At 42.2% G+C, this 24,366-nt stretch overlaps 1 protein-coding gene across 2 annotated transcripts in view; it reads right to left on the reverse strand.

Annotated features, from left to right (window-relative positions):
- Positions 1-24,366, reverse strand: part of RSU1 (Ras suppressor protein 1) — a 195,073-nt gene that overhangs the window by 122,336 nt on the left and 48,371 nt on the right. For both annotated transcript variants that reach the window (XM_020881259.2, XM_020881258.2), the window contains 3 exons: positions 19,145-19,263; positions 17,066-17,148; positions 16,675-16,789 (listed from right to left, as the gene is read on the reverse strand). In XM_020881259.2, the coding sequence (XP_020736918.2) occupies positions 16,675-16,789; positions 17,066-17,148; positions 19,145-19,263 (317 nt within the window). The remainder of the gene's footprint in view (positions 1-16,674; positions 16,790-17,065; positions 17,149-19,144; positions 19,264-24,366) is intronic.

Raw genomic sequence — 24,366 nt, forward strand, 5'->3', positions numbered from 1 at the left:
AGAATGAATGAAAAGAACAAGCTTGTATGTATGTATACATATGGCTGACTGACTTCGCTGGACAGCAGGAACTAAACACTAACACTGCAAAGCAATTACACTCCAATTAAAAAACAAAGAACAGGCTTCATCTTTTGGTCACTGCCCTAGGAACATAGTAAGCTAAGAAATAACACACTCCAAAGATACTGTAAAAAGTTGGACAACTAACTTTTCTGCATTCTTGTACAGCAAATTATAGCTAGCAAAGTCTTTTGGATAGCAATTGCTTTCACTTGGGTCAACTGAAACGACCAAACAATGAACCCTGAACACCAACCATTGATCTTGCTAATTGCATCTGCCACTATATTTGCTTCTTTCGTTTCCCAGCAGCCCTCTCTTCCAACACTATTCCAATTGGTAAATGGTCAGACACACAAAGTGACAGATTTAGTGTTTCACCAGCAATTTATGTGACTGACTGCAATGCTGTTGTTGTAGTGAATCATGATTTGTCTCACAGTGGAGCATATAACCCTTTAAATGCAACGGGTAAAAAGCCAAGACCTCTTTAAAGTTTATGTAGAACCATCTCCCACTATATCCTATGAACTAGATTTGAAGGAGAACCAATCAAATGAGTGATGGATTTCTTTGCTGTCTGTAGCTATCACTTCATGCACAAGCCACTCATGCATCTTGGGTTCAGTCACTTTTTTATTTGCATGTGATTCAGAAGGAAATCTAGGAGATACACATAAATGACATCTGTACCTGTCAGCTAACAGAACCTAGATTACAGGGTTAGAAGAAGTATTTGGGTAAGAATCCAACACCGAAGGGTACATGGACGTATCTGGGAGCATCTTAAACTTCTCTGACTTACAGGTAAAAATTCATATGTGAAAAAAATACATTTTGGATAGAGGAACTGTACAGGTTCCACTGGTTTCATAAAGGAGTCAGGGATTCTTGAGAAGATTAAATACAAAGGCTTACGGGAACAGGACTTTTACATTGCAAAGTCAAAGAAGTGAAGGCAGAAATAAGCATGTAAACAATGAGACAATATCAAGAGACATCATGTTTTACACCAAGGCTTATAAACAAAGAGATGAGAGAAACTGGTGGTGAAAGGGCTGAATTGTGTCCAATCCCCTAACATCATGTTGCAGTCCTAACTCCCAGTACCTCAGAATGTGACTGTAAAGACTGGGTCTTTACAGAGGCTATTTAATTAAAATAAAGAATGGGCGCTAATGGGTTTCCCCAGGGACTCACAGGTAAAGAATCTGCCTGCAATGCAGGAGACACATAGGAGACGGGTGTTCGATCCCTGGGTTAGGAAGACCTCCTGGAGAAGGAAGTGATAACGCACTCCAGTATTCTTGCCTGGAGAATCCCATGGGTAGAGGAGCCCATGGAGTCACACAGTGTTGGACACAATGCGGCGATTGACCACACATGGGCTCTAATCCAATATGACCTGTGCACTTCTGCAGTAGGAAAGGAAATCTTGGACACACAGAGAGATACCCAATGTGGATGCATACACAAAGGGACAACCATAAAGACAAGGGGAGAGGGACCTCCCTGCTGGTCCAGTGTCTGAGTCTTCATGCTCCCAAGGCAGGGGGCCCAGGTTCGATTCCCAGTCAGGGAACTAAGAGTTCACATGCTGCAACTAAGACTCAGCACAGCCAAATAAATACATTTAAAAAAAAGATATGGGAAGAAGGCAGCAATCAACAATCCAAGGAGAAAGATCAGGAATAGACCTTTTCTATAAGATCAGGTATAGATTTTTTTCCTCAGAAGAAATCACTTCTGCTGATACAAGGATCTGGGACTTCCAGTCTTCACAACTGTGAGAAAATAAATTTCTGTTGTTTAAGTCATCCACTTTGTTATGGCAGGCAATGCAAACTTATATAGTTGGTCTCAGCTACAGCAATGGATTAAGAAGATAACTCAAAAGTCAATGAAGACCAAGAGATTATTCTATGGGTTAGTAAAGTGAAAGTTGCTCAGTTGTGTCCAACTCTTTGTGACCCCATGGACTTCCATATAGTCCATGGAATTCTCCAGGCCAGAATACTGGAGTGGGTAGCCTTTCCCTTCTTCAGGGGATCTTCCCAACCCAGGTATCAAACCCAGGTCTCCCACTTTGCAGATGGATTCTTTACCAACTGAGCCACAGGGGTTAAAAACTTGGTAAATGCCAGGAACGAAGGAGAAAATGGGCTAAGTGAATATTTGCAATAATGTGGAAGATTATACGCATGATATTCTCTGACACATTTATAGACACTGCAAGGTACTCAGTCTTTCCAAAGTAAAAAAGTGGAAAAAAAAAACTGGCAAAGGTCATACACAAAAAACTCAGAAAACCTAATATTTATTAGGGAAAGACTGAATACTTTCTCCCTAGGATCAGGAATAAGACTACGATATTTGCTCTTATCACTTTTGTACCAGAGACTGTAGCTAAAGTAATTACACAAGAAAATTAAATGTACTCAAATTGGAAAGCAGGAAGTAAAACTGTCTCAAGTTGTAAATGACATGATCATGTATGGAAAAAAATTCTAAGGAACTGCCTAAAAAGAACAATGAGAATAAATGAGTTCAGCAACACTACAGGATACAAGATCAAAACAAAAATCTACTGTATTTTTATATACCAGGAATAAACAAATCAAAAATAAGTTCACTAAACAATTTCATTCATAATAGTATCAAAAAGGACAAAATGCTTAGGAATAAATATAATAAAGGAAGTGTAGGTATTGGCTGTAATTTCCATTTTGTCACTTTCAAGTCTTTGTGTACCTGTTTTTCCAAAGAGTCCCTTTAAGAGGGCAAGGATTATGCCTATTTCATTTATTGCTGTTCTCCAAACCCAACAGATCACTGCCTATGGGACCAGAGACCAGAATCTGATAACAGAAAGTAGGTACAGGCTGTCTAGGTATAAGAGTCATTCTTCTTAAAACAGCAAACATGAAAGACAACGGGGAGAGTACTGTGGTCTGTAAATAGACTAAGAATGGGCATGGGCTTGTTTACCAATATGAAAATGCAGGCTATTGCTCAAAACTTCACAGAAGCATCAACAGCACTGTCAGAGGCTTTCCTGCAGCAGGCAGTCAACTCATGAAAGTATGAACTGAAAATTCTAAAGAGGTCTAAATAAATGTAGATAAGAAAGGCTAACCCTCACACTGGTCAGAATGGCCATCATCAAAAAATCTACAAACAGTAAGTGCTAATGAAGGTGTAGAGAAAAGGGAACTTTACACTGTTGGTGGGAATGTAAACTGGTGCAGCCACCATGGAGAATAGAATGGAAGTTCCTAAAAAACTAAAAAGAGAATTGCCATATGATCCTGCAATCCCATTCCTGGGCATATACCCAGAGAAAGCCATAGTTTGAAATAATACATGCACCCCAATATTCACTGCAGCACTATTTACAATAGCCAGGACCTATTTGTAATATCTGTTGACAGAGGAATGAATAAAGACGATGTGGTACATATATACATTGGACTATTAGCCATAAAAAAGTATATAATGCCATTTGCAGCAAATTGGATGGACCTAGAAACTGTCATACTATGCGAGGTAAAGTCAGACAAAGACAAATATCATATGGTATCACCTATATGTGGAACCTCAAAAAATGGTAAAAATGAACTTACTTAGGAACAGAAATAGAGCCACAGATGTAGAAAAAAACTTACGGTTACAGGGGTGAGGGAAGAGGGACGGGGGGGTAAACTGGGAGATCGGGATTAATTTATACACACTATGTATAAAATTAATAAGGACCTACTGTATAGCACAGGGAGCTCTAGTCAATACTCAGTAATGACTTATACGGGAAAAGATTCCAAAAAAAGGATATATGTATAGCTGGTTCACTTTGTTGTATAGCAGAAACAAAACACTGTAAATCAATCATACTCCAATAAAAATTTTTAAAGAAAAGAAAGGCTAACTCATGATGAGTCGTGATAAGGTACAGTTTTAGCTTTATCACTACACTGCTGGTGCTGACAACATGCAAGACATCATCCTCCACTTCACCTCATCCCTAACTCCCCCACCGCTACACTAAGAAACTCACATTCCCACATGTAATACCACTCAGGTCTAGTTCAGCAGAACAGGACTTATTTTTTTTATGTGGGCTAATATATAGGAGATGCTTTTAGGGAGATGCTACATAAACGTGAGATGTTATATATGTATTCAGGTGATAGGAACTGTATTTACAGATAAGCTTCTAGAATTAAAAAAAAAAAAAATTAAATCTGGAAGCTCAGCACTGCCAGCATTTCTCCCAGGGCAGGAATACATTTAGTATCCTATTAAATCAAAGGCTGGTCCACTGGAAACACTGGCTTGCTTCACCAGCTGGTGTTAACACAGATTGATGCCCATGCTCAATCATACCCAACCTGACACTGGGCTTCCTGAAATTTATAACATGGAATGGAAACGTTTTATGTGTTGCAACTTCCCACCCCCTTTAAAGCAGTAACTCACCAGGCAGAAATATAATTCACTTAGCATTTTTAAAATCCACACTTAAAGCATTTTCCGGGGCTAAAGATGCACTGGAACATAACATATAAAACAGAACTTGTTAAAAAATATCATGTAGGAAGAACTCGTGGGAGTCACTTTTGATGATCAACTAAGACCATGGGAATCAAAGAATAGGCTATCTTACTTTTTTATGAAGTATGACAAAAGGAATATTAACACAGAAATAAAATGTAAGCGCATGTAACATAATTCAAGGCAAAACTTCAAAGTCACATTTTATTTTCTAAAGAATAAAATTCTTGGAAATGTATCTGGAACCATAGGTTTGGGACCACTGCTGTCATCTAATGTAAATGATACCTTTCTACAGACTCAGTATTGATACATTTATGGATATGCTATTGGGAAGAATATTTATTGTTTAAGTCAAGAGATGGGAACTGAAAATCTGATGCTGTCAATAACAAGCTATGTCCGCAATACAGGCTTTTGGCAAGCCACGACCTCACTACACATCTTAGCTTCGCCAACTTTAAAGTGACTGAACAGCTCTTCTTGTCTATAATACAGAAGTGAGATAAGAGTCCATGAAACCATTTTGTAAATATGGTATTGCTTTTTTTAAAAAAGAAAAAAAAAGTATTTCTGTAAACCTATCTGGCATAAAAGTAACTTCAAAAATGTTCGTGGTGGACTGATGAAGTCAATTTTGTACAAGTGACACAGTTACTAGTTCTGTAGGAAAGTACTTGCCGCTCACTGCTTTATTAAGCAAACAGATTATGACCTGTGGCAACCACTTCACAGGCTAACAGCTTGTCTTCTGAGGTATGTATCGTTATTATTATCTAATCCATAGTGACTTTTTTCCCATAAAAACACTAAGATTTTTTTTTTTGATGTGGACAATATTAAAGTCTTTAAATGGATTTGTTAGAATATTGCTTCTGTTAAATGTTTTGGTTTTTTGGCCACAAGGCAAGTGGGATCTTAGTTACCTGACCAGGGATCTCTGCCCTCTGCATTGGAAGGTGAAGTCTTAACCACTGGACTGCCAGAGAAGTCCCAAAATGCTATTTCTTTATATAGGCTTTATATAGGCTCTTTTATATTTCTCTTTGTCCTAGAATGGCCACAAAACAAGAGCAGCCAATGGTCCTACCCCTGTGGACGTGGAATAGTTATTCTAGATCATGGCAGCCCTATGCCTGGCTCCGAGTGTATCTGGCCATGTGACCCTCAGCAAGTTACGACAGCTTCATGTCTCCATCTGCAAAATGGGGAGAAAGCCTCCAATCTCTCACAGCTTTTGCGAGATTTACATGACAAACTATATACAAAATGCCTAATGGAAAAGTTTACATGCTTAGTAAATTATAGCCTTCTTTTTACATCCTTTTTCTGCTTCTGTGGATCAACACAGAAATGCTACAATATTAAAAACAAAATAATTAACTATGTAACCCTAGGGATGCTAAACATACAAAGAGATGCTTCTGCATCTCTGAGCTTCCTCCCCATCCCTGGTTCCTCTTGGCAGACCTGCAGTGTTCCCTTGGTCCCCACTGAACACAAGCCCTGTGCCAGGCTCCTTGATATCACCCAGGGCTTTAGGGCAACTTCCCCAAAGATTCCCAAAGGAGTGTTTCAGAGCCACAATCAGTCACCTCCTCTAAAGGACACAGAGACAAAAGTCTAGAGCTTTACCAACCAGGATGATGAGGTGAGTTACACCAAAGGCAGATGCTCATGGAGCCAGCCAGGCAAATGCCCCCCGCATGCATTCACTGACTCCTGTGTGTGAGCAGCACTTGTCACATGTAAAGACTGGGCCCAGGGGCCTCCCTGGTGGTCCAGTGGCTAAAACTTCACGCTCCCAGTGCAGGGGACCCTGGTTCCATCCCCGGTCAGGGATCTAACTCTCAAAGACCTGCATGTCGCAACTAAGACCCAGCGCACCCAAATAAATAGAAACAACTTTTTTTTTGGTGTTTAAAAAAAATGTTAAGGGGCACAATACAAGATAGGAATATTTAAAAAAAAAAAAAAAAAGTCTGAGTCCAGAAGTAAATCCAGGCTTTGCATACTCCAGTATCTACAGGGGCCAGTGAAATCAATGAAGGAAGAAAAGCAAAAGAAACAACGCAAGTGAGGGGACTAGCATTTCCAAAAAAAGTCTCAAATTTTGGACATTTTTCCACCGAGTTTGAAATGAGACTGTTTATCATGTAATTTAAAACTTGTGCACATTCTCCAGACTATACCACTTGCAGAATTCTGAACTAAATCTTATAAACCCTCAGTGATATTGTGTTATATTTTTGTAACTTGTGAATTTGAAAAGGAAAACAAAAATATACAAATTATTGTATAACCCTCTTATATAATTTCCTCATTTCTGTCTGGAGAGGGACCTTCAGAGGCTCAGGTGAGGGTCCTGATAAACTAGAAAGTGTACCCCAGTTGGAAAAAAGCCAGATGCTATGAGTTATGGCCACTGAGTAATATGCAGGTAAGTGATCTGTTCAACGTCGTCTGTCTTGGGAGACTGGATGGTGGGTGATCCAGGCCAGTGGATTCCCCTACCACACTCTCAACTATGCTGTCCCATGTCTTGATTTTGTTCATAAGTCTTAAAATGGACACGTCAAACAAAACCAAGAATAGAAGTAGAAAAGAGGGTCAATTCGAAGGACTGCTTCTCAGCCTAATCAGACAGACCATAACCCATTCCTACCTTTCACAATTAACAGGATGTAGGCAGAGAAAAGCAGCTCTGATAACAATATAAAGTTGCTTTGAGTCAGGGCAGATAATTCTCCAGCACAGAGAATCTAGACTAAAAAAAAAAATGTTTAATGTATTATGTCTTTTGTATCTGCTTATTCTGGAGATGGCTAATAACTGGCATTACATCTTTTCTCAAGAAAAGAGTTAAAATATTTCACATGATAGCTAAACTATTAATAGCTTGCCTAGCTTGAAAACAGTCCAACTTTATGCTCTAGGATCTTTAATGCTTTTAATTTGTAACAAAATAATAAAGACTTAGAAAGCATACTTCAAACATGAATTACTAACATGTAGACAAGTGACAAAAGGATTATGGTGTATGCACACATCTGTAATATTAAAAAGTGAAGACAATTAGAACAGTGGTTATCAAGAGTTTTGGGAAAAGAAAAAAATCATCAATGAAATGCAGAGTGTCACAAAAGGCAACCTAAAACAGTAAGAAATTAAACAAGTGAAAAAAACAAGGTATCTCTTGCAGGGGGGTAGTTTAAGATCTTACCATGGGATGAAGAAATGAGTTAGATCAAGTGCTATTAAGAATTCAATACTTATGAACAAGTTCGTAGCCTTATATAGTACATCATAGTACGTCACAAAGTCAGGAAGTGAATGAACGGATGCGTGAATGAAGCAACCAAGCAATGAACTAACCACAAGGAAGAACCAAGTGACCTGTTCTCCCAGTCTGAATCACACAATTCACAAAAAGGACTGAGCCTGAAAAATCACCTGCGAAATCAAACATGTATCAGGAAAACAATGATGGGACTGAAAAGATGGCAATGAAACCCTTCCTGCCAGACCTTTTGTCCACTGTGCGTGTTTGCCAGATGGGGCCCTCACCTTATCCTCCCCACTTCTCTCCCCTGAAGTCCCTCTGGACCCCCCCTTGCATTTCCTCACCTTCCTCACCCGAGGCTAAGTCTCAGCCTTCTTTCATCCAGCCAATCACAATGTGCTAGACTCCTGCTCACCAGGCACCCAGTCTCTAAGCAGTGAACGTTTAACAGTATAAAAATCCACTGTGTGTATATTCTTATTTTAATCTCACAACGGCACTACTACCCTCATTCTGCAGGAGGCACAGAAAATAACCTGCCCATTATCACAGAACAAGGAACTGGGAGACTGAGATAGGAACAGAAGTGTAGTGACAAAGAGATAAGCCTCTATAACCTACTATTATACATTAAAATATATTTTAACCTTCAGGATAAGATAACTGGCAACAATAACAGGAAGTGGTAAGATATTTTTAATCAGGGACTTAACTGACCAACAGGAGAATACCATATCTCCTTCTCTTCTGCGTTAGGAGACAAAGTTTTTTCTTTAGCATCTCAACACTATTAAGAAAAGGATTAAGAGGTGTAACTGGAAGGATCTGACATGTATATACTCCACTCTATTTAAAAAAAAAAAAAACTGGCTGTGCTGGGTCTTGGTTACAACACACAAGATCTTTCATCTTTAATTGGAGCATGTGAACTCCTTGATGCAGTGTGAGATCTAGTTCCCTAACCAGGGATTGAACCCAGGCCTCCTGCACTAGAATCACAGTTTTAGTCACTGGACCACCGGGGAAGTCTTCCACTTTTTTCTTAATCCTGTTCATCCTGGAGAATACAACTGGAGGAAAGCTCACAATTCATGACACCACTCACTCCCTGAAGGGGATTAATATTTGTTTCCACTCTTCACAAATATGCTAGAAAGAATACAAAAGCATCTCATACTTCTGCAATAAAAACTGTGATTGGTGGTGTGTAGAGCAGTATACGAAGCCAGCAAGGCCTAGATATACGTAGCAATGCAAGCATCCTTCCTATAGGCTGTGTAAATGGGTGTAGATTACATTCTGACATCTAAAAACACTTTGTTGCATGCCTGGCTGACTAATGCGACTTCCTTCTCCAGAAGCAATTATTGGGGTGACAAATGCAGAAGGTTTCCCATGACCATCAAGAAACCAAGATAACAGAAACGATTCCAAGTGCAAATAACTGAACCCTGGGAAACTTAGGAAGGAGGCCATGTAAAAACACACAGTTCACATCTTTAGCTCCTATGGCTCATAAATCTTATGTGTGTGGCAGAAAACGTGAAATCAGAACAGAATCTACTGCTTACAGGGTCACCAGCTCTGAAAACACTGTTAGGCTGTTGACTCAGGGGCTTCATCTATTCTGAGGTTTGGTCTGGATGTCCGGCTCCTCCTCATCCCCCACTAACACAGGTCTTTTCTCCGCTGCATTAATTCATTCTTCTGCTAATTAAAAGGGGGTGAAACCTTAGTTAGTCATGTTGCTGCTTTTTTGAAGGAGAGACAGGCTGATAGCTGAATTTGTTCGGCCGCTGAGTTGTGTCTGACTCTTTGCCACCCCATGGACTGCAGCACAGCAGCCTCCTCTATCCTCCACATCCCTTGGAGTTTGCTCAAATTCATGTCCATTGAATCAGTGATGCTGTCTAACCATCTCATCTTCTGCTGCCCCCTTCTCCTTTTGCCTTCAATCTCTCTTCTAGCATCAGGGTCTTTTCCAATGAGTCAGCTCTTTGCAACAGGTGGCCTAAGTATTAGAGCTTCAGCATCCACTCTTCCAATGAATATTCAGGGTTGATTTCCTTTAGGATTGGTTTGATCTCCTGCAATCCAAGGGACTCTCAACTGTCTTCTCCAGCTGGGTAGCTCAATATACTGTTTCAAAAGATACTCCTGGATTCAGGGGGGCTCAAGAGAAGATGTCAACCATGTCTATTTCATCCCTTCGCTGGCAGAGTTAGCTTCACATGTCAGGAAAAACAGTTTCCCTACAAAGACAAAGCATTCTCACTGCAGTAACAGCGGGGGCTGATCATGAGGCCACAGAGAGGACGCCACAGAGAGGATGCCACAGTCCCTGACTTGGGCACAGAGACCTGCTGAAGAGCCAGCCCAACCCTTAAAGGGGTTGGGCTGATCCTTCTGACTTTAGGGTTTAGGAACTACGGCGCTTCATGGCTCTATCTTCTACCCTCTGTGGTCACATCCAAGGGACCTCATCCAATCTGTGGCCTTATCCTTATGTTGATGATACTCACAACTATATGTGCAGCCCAGACCTGTCTTCTAAACTCCAGATTCTAATATCAGCTGCCTTCTCAACTTGACATCCAGAAAGCATTTCAAACTTAAAATACTCCAAAGTCAGCTCATAACCAGCTCCTCTCCTCCTCCCTCACCTGCCCTTCCCACCATCTTCCCCATCCTTTTTGTTCCCTAACAGCTCAGTTACTCTTAGCTCTCTCCCCCTCATCTAATCACCACCAATTCCTGTTCATTTTACCTCTGAAACAGACCCAGACTCTAACCATTATGACCACCTGGAAAAGCACGGAATGCCTGCATTCCTTCTGGATGCTTCAGGGGAAATCCTTGTCCTTGCTTTCCCATCCTCTTGAAGCGCCCACATTCCTCGGCTTGTGGTCCCTTCCATGCCTGACTCCAGCCTCTTGATTCTGACATCACATCTTCTACTGCTGTCTCTGTCTCCCCTGCCTCCCTCTTTGTAGGAACCTCACAATTACACTGGGCTCAGTGTGCTAATCCAGGATAATCTCCCATCTCAAACTGTGACACTGCATCAGCAAAGTCCCTTCATCATGCAAAGTAGTCCATTCCTAGATCTCAGTGATTAGGAGGGGGCATCATTGAGCGGGGAGGGCATTATTCAGCATCTCATTCAGAGTAAAAGCCAGAGTCCATGCAATGTCCTCAGGGCATAAATCCCCAGGTGATCCAGTCCCTACTTCCTACCAAAACCATCTCTTCCAGCCCTCACCTCCCCTCATTTGGCTCCAGTCACACTAGTCTCCCGGCTGTTCCCGCATGCACAAGTCATTTCGGGCCTTCTGGACCTGCCTTTCCCTCTGCCGGGAAAGTCCCCGCCCTCCCTTAGGTCTCTGGCTAAACGACACCAGCTTCTGATGAGGCTTTCTTTGTTCTGATCAGTTCAGCTGCTCAGGCGTGTCCAACTCTTTGCAACCCCATGGACTGCAGAACGCCAGGCTTCCCTGTCCATCACCAACTCCCGGAGTTTACCGAAACTCATATCCATTGAGTCAGTGATGCTATCCAACCATCTCATCCTGTCATCCCCTTCTCCTGCCTTCAATCTTTCCCAGCATCAGGGTCTTTTCCAATTAACCAGCTCTTCGCATTAGGTGGCCAAATTATTGGAGTTTCAGCTTCAGCATCAGTCCTTCCAATGAATATTCAGGACTGATTTCCTTTAGGATGGACTGGTTGGATCTCCTTGCAGTCCAAGGGACTCTCAAGAGTCTTCTCCAACACCACAGTACAAAAGCATCCGTTCTTTGGAGTTCAGCTTTCTTTAGAGTCCAGTTCTCACATCCATACATGACTACTAGAAAAACCACAGCCTTGACTAGATGGACCTTTGTTGGCAAAGTAATGTCTCTGCCTTTTAATATGTTGTCTAGGTTGGTCATAACTTTTCTTCCAAGGAGCAAGCGTCTTTTAATTTCATGGCTGCAGTCACCATCTGCAGTGATTTTGGAGCCCCAAAAAATAAACTCTGCCACTGTTTCCACTGTTTCCCCATCTATTTGCCATGAAGTGATGGGACTGGATGCCATGATTTCAGTTTCTTTGTTAACTCCGTAGAACAGAGTAACACCACCCCTTCATTTAAACACTCTCTTCCATTTTCCTTTTTTCCCCAGGGCATTTAGCATGATCTATTATGCCTTCTATCCAACCATCCATTCATCTATCCTCTCTCCCCAACTAAGATGTCATAAAGGGTGTTTTTATCTCTTTTTGTTGTATCTTCCAGAAATAAAACATGGAGCAAAGACTCAGTAAACAGTTGTTGGATATGTAAATTCTACATTACTAGAAAAGTCAGTTCCTTAAAAACAAAACCCGGTCTAAAGTAGGAACTTGATGTTTGAACGAATGAGGAAATAGAAGAGTAAATGACAGACGCAGGGAGCGGAGGTGAATTGGGAGACTGGAATTAACATATCTACACTATTGGTTACTGTTGTTTTTTATTCACTACGTTGTGTCCAACTCTTTTGCGACCCCATGGACTGTAGCCCAACAGACTCCTCTGTCCGTGAGGATTCGCCAGGCAAATATACTGGAGTGGGTGGCCATTTCCTTCTCCAGGGGATCTTCCTGAGCCAGGGATCAAACCCATGTCTCCTGCATTAGCAAGTGGATTGTTTACCACTGAGGCATCAGGAAAGCCCACACTACTGATGCTACATATGAGACATAAATAATGAGAACCTTCTGTACAGCCCAGGGAACTCTCCTCAATGCACTGTGGTGACATAAATGGGAAGGAAACCCAAAAAAGAGGGGAGATATATTTACATGTAGCTGACTGACTTTGTTGTATGGTAGAAATTAATACAACATTGTAAAGCAAGTATACTCCATTAAAAATTTTTTTAAAAGACAGGCCAGCCTTACATGTAATTTTATACAAATAAACTGATTAACATAAAAGCAAGTGCTTTACTATTTGGGAACCAGACATAACAGTTAAAGTAACTTATTCAGGGGTGCACAGCAAAAGGAAAGTAATACATTTAGGTATTAAGACTTCAGTCCAGTCCTTGACTTTTTGTGGCAGTGTCCCTGCATGTTCTGAGGCCCGACACGTCAGAACTCATCTGCATTCTGTTGCTTCCTTCAAATGCTCTTACCTACGAGGCTTCAAGTTAATAAACTCCAAATTTATTTTTGAAAGAAAGTCCACAGAAGTCTTGAAAGCCTTTACCTTATTTATTCAGATGTATAAAAAGTAAATACACGGGGGAAGAGAGATCATTATCTGCCCTTTAAAATACATGCTGAAGCAGTCCTGCAGCTAGGGGATGCTGGAGGGCTGGACCGAGAGAAGCTTCGAGTCCACCGTCCCCAGCGCTGCTCAGCCACCAGCCAGGGCAGCTGCAGACAACCGCCTTGGGTACCAGGTACACAAATGGAAGACATCTCTACTGTGGCGGGGTGGCTACCCCATGTGGGGTGGAGGGACTGGTCGGGGGAGAACCAGAACAACGGTGCAAGCGGCTTGGCATGGAACAGCAGAACGGCAACTCTTTCATTTTGCCAAGTGTGACTGCAGTCCTGCTGCTCACACACCCGCACAGCCGGCCAGGCCACTCGCCGCAGCGAGTGTCCCCTCCTCCTGCCGCCGTTTGGGGAAGCGAGCAGGTGCTGTGTTTTGTTCACACTTGGAATCAGCTTTCTAGGAATCCTCTCAGTGGCAAATAGCTGGGCAGGAGTGCGCCCCAGTGGTTAGGAACACGGACCTGCACAACGGGCTGCCAGGGTTTAAACCTTGCCTCCGTGACTCTGTGTCCCTACGGACATGGCACCAACCCTTTCTAAGACTCCATCTCCTCATCTCCAAAAAGTCCGCTTGCTATTCTTAGATAATGCAGGAAAAGCATCTAATGTAGTGCCTTGGCACACAAGACCTTAACACATATTATAGTAACTATTATTATACTACTAGCCATTATAGTATTCTTGACTTTAAAAATATCACTGGGATTTCTCAGGTGGTGTAGCAGTTAGGACTCCAGTCTCCCAATGCAGGGAGCACAGGTGTGATCCCTGGTCAGAGAACCAAGACTTCCCAGGCTGCCCAGCATAGCCAAAAAAAAAAAAAAAAAAAAATCACTGTTCAAAACTAATCACCTGTCTTCCTCTTGAGTTTAGACAGGGGTTTACCATTTATTTCCAGCCAAGAGTCTGCCTGCAGTTCGGGAAAACTGCCACCAGAAAGATGCTGCGACCAAGTTTTTCCAGGTATGGCTAGCAAATACAAACTCATTTAAAGACTTTCTCCTCAACCCTAGCCCTGAATAAAAAATATATATTATTTGGTATTGGAGAGCATAACAGAAGTGTTAGGCAAATGTGACTATGTGTGATATTTAAATAGGAAGATCAATGTGACATTTTAAAATATACAGGTAGGCAGGTATGTGTGGGGTTAACTAGGTATTTTTCTACCAAATTTTTAGCTGATAGAAATCACTAATTAATCCAATACCTTATATTGCCTCAGTGCTTGAAAAATGAAATAAAACAAACCTTTTTAAATTTCTCCTTGTCACAATAATCAAGGACAGACTTTAGAAGCACTAAGCGAATTTTACTAAATCATACAAGAGTTAGTATCACAGGTGGAGATTTGGATCAGTACTTTGGGGAGGGAGCAGGTATTTGCATCCTGCAAAAGCTTCCTGTGAATCCCTAACGCCAGCATCTGTGGTTGGCAAATATCTGTCCAGAAACTCTTTTGGCAAGAAGACTTTTTGCCTTAAAAACACTGTCAACATCTCTTGATCTTGTAGCCTGCTCCTTAAGCAGGACGTGGCAAGTCAAAATCCAGCAAAGAGTCAGTGCCAACTTACTCCGCAGCACTTAAAATCAGTACAAACTGGACTTCCCTGGTGGTCCAGTGGTTAAGAATCTGCCTGCCATGCAGGGGACACAGATTCAATCCCTGGTCTGGGAAGATCGCACGTGCTGTGGAGCAACTAAGCCGCTGTGTCACAGCTACTGAGCTCAAGCTCTAGAGCCCGTGCTCCGAGACAAGCCACCTCTACGAGAAGCCCAAGCACTGCAACTAGAGGAGCCCCCCTCGCCACAACTAGACCCAGCAGCAACGCCTGCAGCAATGAAGACCCAGCACAGCCAAAAATAAAGGAAATGAAATCAGTACAAATTCCTCAAGACCTTGTACAGCAACAAAGGTGCTGCAGAAGCTGGGGAAGCTGGGGTGGAACTGTGTATTTGTTCAGCGGAGCCAAGTGAATGCTTTTCCTTTAGACTAGCGCTGCCTGACAGAGCTTTCTGCCCATGGTAACGGTCTGTGTCTGCATCTTCCCAAAAGGGAGTCACATGAACATCTGAATTGGGGCTCACGGCTTCTCCTGGACAGCTCTGGACAGAAGCCGGACCCGGCCAGCTTGTAGCCTTCCCAACACCTTGCTATCTGAGGTCTTCGTATCATTACCTCATTCAGTACTTATCTCTCGAGAAGTTCCCTTGTTCCCAGCATGTGGGAGGTGCTGGGGACAGAGAAGGAACACATATATACCCCCTTTCTCACATGCTCATTAATAACAACTGGCCTCATAACTACCACTCATTTGAGATACTTCCTCAAAGAATTTCTGGGTCAAATGTGTTTTTTAAAGTGTGTTATTCTGCAGACATAGAAAACATGATGGTGGTTGCCAAGAAAGGCAGTTAGGAGTGGCATGGAGTGGGAGTTTGGGGTTAGCAGATGCAAACTATTACATATAGGATGGATAAACAACAAGGTCCTACTGCATAGTACAGGGGACTATAGTCAATACCCTGTGATAAACCATAACGGAAAAGAATATGAAAAAGAATATATATATATAAAACACTGAATCACTTTGCTATACAGGATAAATTAACACAACATTGTGAATCAACTATATTTCAATAAAATGCAATAAACAAACAAGTAAATAAAAGCATGCTATTTTGGAGCAAAAAAGCAAACAGTCATAGTTTGAGAAACAATACAGTTCAATGTACTGAAGAAATGAGAGGACATCCAGAGTCTCCACAAGACAAGACAGGAGAACTCACGAACCTTTTCTAGAACAGCAGCATAACCTCAGTAACAGAGGAACTTGTGTGAACGTTATTTCCAAGGAAGGTCGTAAGGTCACCTTGGGCCCTCTGAATGACCAGACGGCCTATTAAGTCGCAGGGGCCACGGCAGGAGGACCAAGGACTTCCCAATAAGAAAACATGCAACCATTCCCACTGAAGACGGCATCAGGAGAGAACCAAACTCATGTATGGAAACGGTAGTTTTAAGCAACTGTCATAAATACTGTAACTATGTGATGATAAAAAGTTTTCAAGGGATTAAGATAGAAAACTAAATGATCAAAAAAATGACTGATAAGATTCCTTTCAAAAAAGCCATCATCACCACCCGTAAAGGAGGAGCCCTAGGTAAGACCATTACTCCTCATGCCAGGTTCTTCCCACGACTCCAGGCAGGCAGCCAGGCTTGGTCAGCTGCCATCAGCAGTGTCAAGATGCTCGCAGTTGCAGGTGCTCAACAGAGCCTCAGGGCAGGTCAAACCCAGAGCAGCTCAACTCGGGTCAGTGACAAGTGCTACTAGAAAGGATGAGAACTGGGTGCCCAGGGGGAAGGTTCTCGCCGAAAAGAGGAGAGAGGGGTTTTCAGAGTTGTTGCACTGGGATCATTATTAATAATTAAAGCCAGAACTCAGCTCATTCATCAGCCACCTTACCTAGTTCTGGGGGCAGAACGGTCAGGCGGTTCCCTTGTATGTGGAGCTCCTTAAGCTGAGTAAGCTCCCCAATTTCCTTAGGCAGCGAGATCAGGTCGTTATCCCTAAGGCTGAGCTAAATAGAAGAGAAACAAGGGGGTGTCAAAACAATTTTCACATAAAGAGGCGCTCAGCAGAGGCCCTCGTCCTCGCCCTTGCCCTCTCTTCCTCGAAGGCTCAATCCTTCCAATTTATTTACAAAAGTCTGCAGACAAGCAATGAACAGTCTCGGGGAGCAGTGGCTTTTATTCCTGCAAAACAAACCGTACTCCGGCTCAAATTGCCTTGATTCCACTCCTACAAGGGCTGTAGGAGTGAATTGATTTTCTAAGAATTTAGATAAATTACTTACTATCTGCAACTTTGTGAGTTTCCCGATATCTGGTGGCAGGATTTCAAAATCGTTGTCACTTAGATAGAGTGCACGCAGGGTGGCTGCAAATTAAACAGCAATATATAAACAGGGTGGCATGGAACCCAACCATTTGAGGTCTGATCAATACGTGGGAGTCAGCTTTGATTAATAACCCTGGCGTGGTGAAAAGCCTGTGACACACCTAGGGCTCGCGATAATAACCAGCAGGTCAAACTTAGATTTACTAGCTTATTGTGTAGCTGGTGTGTTCAGGAAAATATCTATATCCAAGAGGACTGATATAATTAACAACTCGTGGGCACTGGCAGCTTCTGGCACAGAGTTTCAATACGCTTTCAGAAAAGATAGCTATTTTTCTTCAATTACTTCTGATTCACCTGTATGGCTCGATTTGCATCCAGAGTGAAACCAAGAAAATCACTGTGTCATTTATACAAACGCTCAGGGCAAAAGGGCTCAGCTGTGTAGAGAACTAGGTCAAAAAATAAAGAACCAAAAGGCTTTCTCGTGATGGAGGTCAGAATCATAGTTCATTGCTTCCATCATCAGACTAATTATTATCACTTGTTTCTATAGCCTTAACCACAAAAATAAATGAAGATGAAGGAGTTAAAATAATGCAGTGGAATTTAAAAAGAGAGAAAACCCTAACTTAGGCAGGTTTACAATATTATACAAGGATATCAGTCCCTAAACTACTGAAGGGTAAAACCCTAAGGCATCATTTTATCCTTAACCAAAAGGAGGGAGTATAATTAGATGTAGTTTTATTTGTTTACAGGAATTAAACTACATTCTCATGTCTTAAAATTCAACAGAATTGTATGTCAATGTACATAAGATAAACAGTTTCTCCCATGGCCCATGAAAACATGTTAAAGTTGGTTTCATGGGCCTGACAAAGTCTGGGATAAAGAATATGTGCAGTGTTTAATCTCGCAGTATCTCGTAGTTGTGTCCGACTCTTTGTGACCCCACGGACTGTAGCCCACCAGGCTCCTCTGTCCGTGGGGATTCTCCAGGCAAGAATACTGGAGTGGCTTGCCATGTCCTCTTCCAGGGGATCTTCCCAACCCAGGGATCGAACCCAGGTCTCCCGTACTGCAGGTGATTCTTTACCATCTGAGCCAGCAGGGAAGCCCAAGAATACTGGAGTGGGTAGCATATTCCTTCTCCAGGGGATCTTTCAGACCCAGGAATCAGACTGGGGTCTCCTGCACTGTAGGCAGATTCTTTACCAGCTGAGCTACCAGGGAAGCCCTGATAAAGTATTTATGGAAGGTTAAAAAAAAAAATGAAATTTTACAGAGACTAACTCAGAAAAATCAGAATTTCTGGATGCCAGCTATGTCACTATTTGGAAAAACAACATTCACATAAGGACAACACTCTATCCTAAATATTTTATGAGTTCTTGGAAAAATCACTTTTTCCTACTTTTCACAAGCATCTGCAGTAAGAAATGTGTTTGCATATAAGAGGATAAAGTGTGTTCATCTATGACTGATGATTTCTTAGTCTCTGATGATATGCTATAGATAAAACATTATGTCAATAAGAATACTTTTTAGAAGTCTTATAACAAGAATCCTAGCTAGAAATGTTTAAAATTTGGTTAGTGGCTTATTAATGTATATTTTTATAAGTAACTCGTTGGAATATTTTTGGGCAAAAAGCCTACAAAGAATTAACAGCAACACATGAGAAAGTCACATACTACACACCTATATAAATATATATAATTTTTTTGGCATGTTCTTTAAAAAGACAGTCAAGCTCTCTAGCTAAATGTGAGGCGATCTCATTTAGGCAAAAATCTCTATCATAAAGTTAATATGACATTACCAAGTCCACTTGAGTGCAATGGTGTTAGATCACGATTTATCAAATATACATACTGCTGAGCTATGAGGGAACATTCAAAGGAATCTGAAGGAAAAAAAGAATATATATGTCCAATAATTTCTCTTGGAGTTTGGAACCTGGCAAATAAATTTCCCTTTTAGAATGCAGAGGACCATTTTAAGGAGATTTATAGGATTAAAAGTTTCTTACTCAGGTAGAAGAAGTTTCCAGGAAGAGAATTTTCATTCAAGTTGTTATAAGTCAAATCAAGGACCTCCAGAGCCGGAAGCGATCCAAATCCTCGAGGCAGAGTGTTTAGTCTATTCATGCTGTTGTTGGGGGTAAAAACATAAGATGTCACACACAAAACATGCACGTATATGGACTGCTCAGATCACCTCTGTGTGCAGAGTCCCAGAGTCAGCTGTGAGGGTCTCAAAGCGGAAAACCCAGCCATAATCCCATTCAGTTTATGTTATTTTTACCAGCCTAGTAATTCTAAACAGGTGATTTCCAAGTCCATGAAACATCTGAAAATGCCTTAGCTATCACTTTTTCCAATGGTGGTGTTCCAACACTGTTTTACACAGAAAACAAACACATCACAAAGTATCTGTCCTTCTAGAGAAAAACTTCTTTATAAGTGTAGCAATGATAAGACCTCAGAAGATATATGTGAAGTCTCATAGTTTTCAGACTTCTGTTTTATTTGATTTTGCTTATTCCTCCCAATGGGAGACCAAAAAAAAAAGAAAAATAACTTTTTTTTGTTTTGTTTTGCAACTACTGATAGTAGTTCAGTACCATCTCCAATCATAATCAAGTTTGCCAGGGACCGGGGGTAGGGTGGGAGGAGGAGAATGGGGAATTGTTTAATGGGTATAGAGTTTTAGTATGGCAAGACAAGAACCTTCTAAAGATAGGCTGCAAAACAATGGGAATACACTTAATGCTTCTGAATCACAGAAACATAAATATGGTATACTTGACATTATGCGTATTGTATACCACAATTGAAAAAATTTTAATATATATGTAAAGAGTGAAAGTGTTAGTTGCTCAGTCATGTCCGACTCTTCGTGACCTCATGGCTGAGGCTCCTCTGTCCCTGGGATTCTCCAAGCGAGAATACTGGAGTGGGTTGCCATTCCCTTCTCCAGGGGATCTTCCCGACCCAGAGATGGAACCTGGGTCTCTCGCATCACAGGTGGATTCCTTAACATCTGAGCCACCAGAGAAGCCCTTAAATACACACAAACACACACATTTCCAATGAAAGCTAAGGAAAGCTAAGAAACACATTTTTCTATTATGTTCCATTTGTAAGACTCTTATTTTTCTTAATGTTATTCCCTTTCAATACACTTAAAATATGATTAAAAAAATTTTTAATAATATAGAATGACACATACTGAAAGGGGGGGAGGGGCACTGTGCCACCAAACATAAATCTAGACACCAATCCTTTTCACATAACACACAATCCTATTCAAACCCACCAACCAGGCCTCGTAGGAAACAGCTGAGAGCAGAGAGAAACCCAGGAAAAAAGTGATGCCCACCTCTGGATGGGTATGAAATCTTAGGTTAACTTCACAGTTAGCAAATTAACCTCCAGTAGAGTTTGCTAAATTGCTGCTGCAGCTGTGCTGTGCCCAGGCGTGTCCAGCTCTTTGCAATCCCGTGGACTGGAGCCCACCAGGCTCCTCTGTCTATGGGATTTCACAGAGAAGATTACTGGAGTGGGTTGCCATTTCCTTCCCCAGGGGATCTTCCCAGCCCAGGGATTGAATCTGCATCTCTTACATGTCCTGCATTGGCAGGTGGGTTTTTTGTTTTGTTTTGTTTTTACTACTGTACCACCGGGGAAGCCCTAATAACTGATATTTTCTGTGAATTCACAATTTGTGAAGCACACCACTGTCAAGTGTTTCATGGGGTCTCCAAAACTGAAATGCAGGCAGGACAGTACTTATAATGATCTCTGGAACGTGGCAATGGAAGGTCAGGTTAACACAGGTTTAGCACCAAGGACCTCTGACTCTCCTGATGAGAATGACAGGTATCTAAGAGCCCCCAGCCCCAAGGCACCCCTGATTCCTGGACCCCCACGTGAGGATGCTAAATAAACTGAAGGAAAGAAATCAGAGACAAAGAGAAAGGCACAGAAGTATACAGCAAGCGCTTCCTTCCTTAAATCTTGCTCTGAGTTACCCATTTTTGAAAATGACCAATAAAATTTTTCTTTCTAAACCCAGAAGTACACTTTTGAAACATAAGGTGCAAGAAATCCACTTTCAGACTTTTTTCGTGGGAAGGGGCATCTCACCAAAAAGACAGATCTCGTCCACTCTCCAGCCTACAGCAAGCCCGAGCCAGTCCACCTGTGCATGTCAAGAATCTACAACACTGCAGGTTCTTTTTATTCCCTGAGCAAGAAACCAAGGTGTTAGGGACTCAGCAGAGTCCTCAGCAGTCAGCAGTGGTAACAGCACTGGGCCTGCTAATCCAGAGGGCAGAAAGAAAGCCCTAACTTAAAGCACCAGGAAGGTCTGAAAGCAGGGTCGACTCAGCTACCACCAGTATCAGGAGCCACAGGACCTGTTCCTCTGGACACCAGCAGACGAAGGGCTGGCTCCCCGGTACTGACAGGTGCTGCCTTCCCCTGCAAGGCTCATCAACATCCATCTCCATCACACGTGGGGGCTGCCTCTTTTCAGGGCATCCCCTGAGAGCTCCAGCACGCAAGGATGCCCAGAGAGGATAGAACAAAGCTAGGGTGGAGGTCTAGCTCCAGCGCTCGCTGACTGGGTGGCCTTGGGTAACTCAGCTTCTCTGAGACCCGATTTCCTCAACTGTAAGATGAATGCTGTAACTGATGCTGAACCTGAAGTTCCAATACTGTGACCACCAGATGCAAAGAACTGACTCATTGAGTAAAGACCCTGATCCTGTGATGGACTGAAGGCAGGAGGAGAAGGGGACGACAGAGGATGAGATGGCTGGATGGTATCACTGACTCGATAGACATGAGTTTGAGTAAACTCCGGGAGTTAGTTGGTGATGGACAGGGAGGCCTGGCGTGCTGCAGTCCATGCGGTTGCAAACAGTCAGACATGACTGAGTGACTGAACTGAACTGAAGATGAGGACAGCGATACCTTCCCAGAAGGACCACTAGAAAGTGGAGAGAGAAGACATGGGAAGCCCCTGAAACAATTTCTGGCTCCTAGGTAGGTTCTCAAGGAATGATGGCTGTAACTACAACTGCTTTTCAGGAAGCTGGAGAGAGATTCTAACTAAGCCTCAAAGAGATGAGCTTGCCTAAGGAGACCATTGTGAAGTCTGAACCATCAAGGATGGCTTCCTCATCTACTTACTCTCCAAGCAATTCAGGTGTTAGAAGATAAAGCTACCGATGACTCAACCATGACCAATGGTTTAAGTTCTGTTTGCAGGTGAACGTTTTTCAAATGCATATGGAATGTGAAGATGCCCACATATGATGGAGAACTTGATAAAACCAGAGTCAAAGGATGTCTGGCATTTTCCCCCGTTTTCCTCTTCAAAAGCTACAGGAAGGCCCATTTGAACACTTCTCTTTTGGAACTGATCTCCAGAGGTCCTCTTGGGGAGCAGATTTTTTTCTCACCTCCCCAGCTACTTGCTCATACACTTAGCAAAACAAAACAAAAACAAAAACCATGAACAGTCAACACTGTGCTCAGTGAAAACTTCTAAATCTTCATAAGATAAGCTCCTTCATCTAACTAGGTCAAAACGTCAAAAGTTATTCCAGGAAAAACAAACAAACAAAAAAGTTATTCTAGGAACTTCCCTGGTGGTCCAGTGGTTAAGACTCCGTGCTTCCAAAGAAGGGGGCTGGGGCTCGATTTCTGGTCAGGAAATGAAGATCCCACATGCCAAGCAACATAGCAAAAAAAAAGTTATCCCAGAATAGTTGGCATGATGCTCTTGCCATGAGGTTATACCCAAAATAATTACCAACTTGTAACCTATGTGACTTTACACCTTTTTAATAAAATAAAAATAACTCTGCACAATGAATGACACAATGGAAGAATGAAGGGCATCATTCCGCTTCCTTCTATTTATTCAGATGGTCTAAAACCCTCTCTGGTTTTGGGATAATCAGAATAAATAGCAAATTGGATATAAAACTTCAAAATCAACTTCCAGCTGAACATGAAGCTTGGATTACATGTGGCCAAACTGCTTTGTGTTTTTTTTTTTTGTCTGTTTATTCTGAGTCCTTCTCTAAGCCTTGCCTTAACCAGGGCTGCACAGATACAATTCTTCATGCCATTTGAGGAAAAAAGTACCATTTACAGAAACCTATCTTAATCCCTCTCCCAGAGAACTAGGAACTGGGTTCAAACTCTGACAATCCCATCCATGCAGCTAGGTAATTAAATCCAGAGAGTGTCACACAATAAATAAATCAGCAAGAGCCAAAAATGCAAACAGCTCCAAAGTCGACAAAGAGGCAACTCAAAAGTGTTTGATGAAAAAGGAAAGTTTACAACTCTGTCCTGAAGCACCTTGAACTCAACCGAACAAAACCTGGGCCCCTTCCCGCCTCCCCAAAGCTGTCTCTATACATCTATTCAGCTTCACCGTCCCATCCGTACCGCCTCATGAATTTTACCACTTGTATCTGCTTTGCATATAAAATCCCTCCCCATCTTCACTGTTCTTACCCTGGTTCACCAAGAACGCTAACCTGGTGGGTTTCGTCCATCCGTACCGCCTCATGAATTTTACCACTTGTTTCTGCTTTTCATATAAAACCCCTCCCCACCTTCACTGTTCCTACCCTGGTTCACCAGGAACGCTAACCTGGTGGGTTTCGTCCAACTTCTCCTCCACGTGATCTTTCATCTTACCTGCCACTTCCCGGTGACAGCTCCCCAAAGGTCATCAGGTTAAGACCAGAGCTCCTTTATCTGACACACAAGGCCCTTCATTAGCACTCGACTCCCTGCCACAATGGACATTTACTTACTTACAGGCTGTTTCCCCAACTGTGATACAGGTTCCCTGAGGGCTGGATGGCCAGCGCCTGAACAGAGAGCCCAAGAAACACTCATCGAATGCACAGCAGACTCCGTGCTTCTCTGCCTGCCCTCCTGCCGCCTTACACTTTCCACTCAGGACACCATGAAACTTGCAGCACCTGGAGCAGGTGGTGCTCCGAGCTTTCTATCTTTTGTTAGTTTATTTTAATTGGAAGATAATTGCTTTACAAGTCTGTGCTGGTTTCTGCCATACATCAACACGAATCAGTCGTAACTATACATATGTCCACTCCCTCTCGAGCCTCCCTTCCACGCCAGCCCCTATTCCACCCTCTAGATCATCACAGGGCATGGAGCCGAGTTCCCTGTGTAATACAGCAGCTTCCCACTAGCT

This window comes from Odocoileus virginianus, chromosome 9 (genome assembly GCF_023699985.2).
Source record: "Odocoileus virginianus isolate 20LAN1187 ecotype Illinois chromosome 9, Ovbor_1.2, whole genome shotgun sequence".
Classification (NCBI taxonomy): Eukaryota; Metazoa; Chordata; class Mammalia; order Artiodactyla; family Cervidae; genus Odocoileus; species Odocoileus virginianus.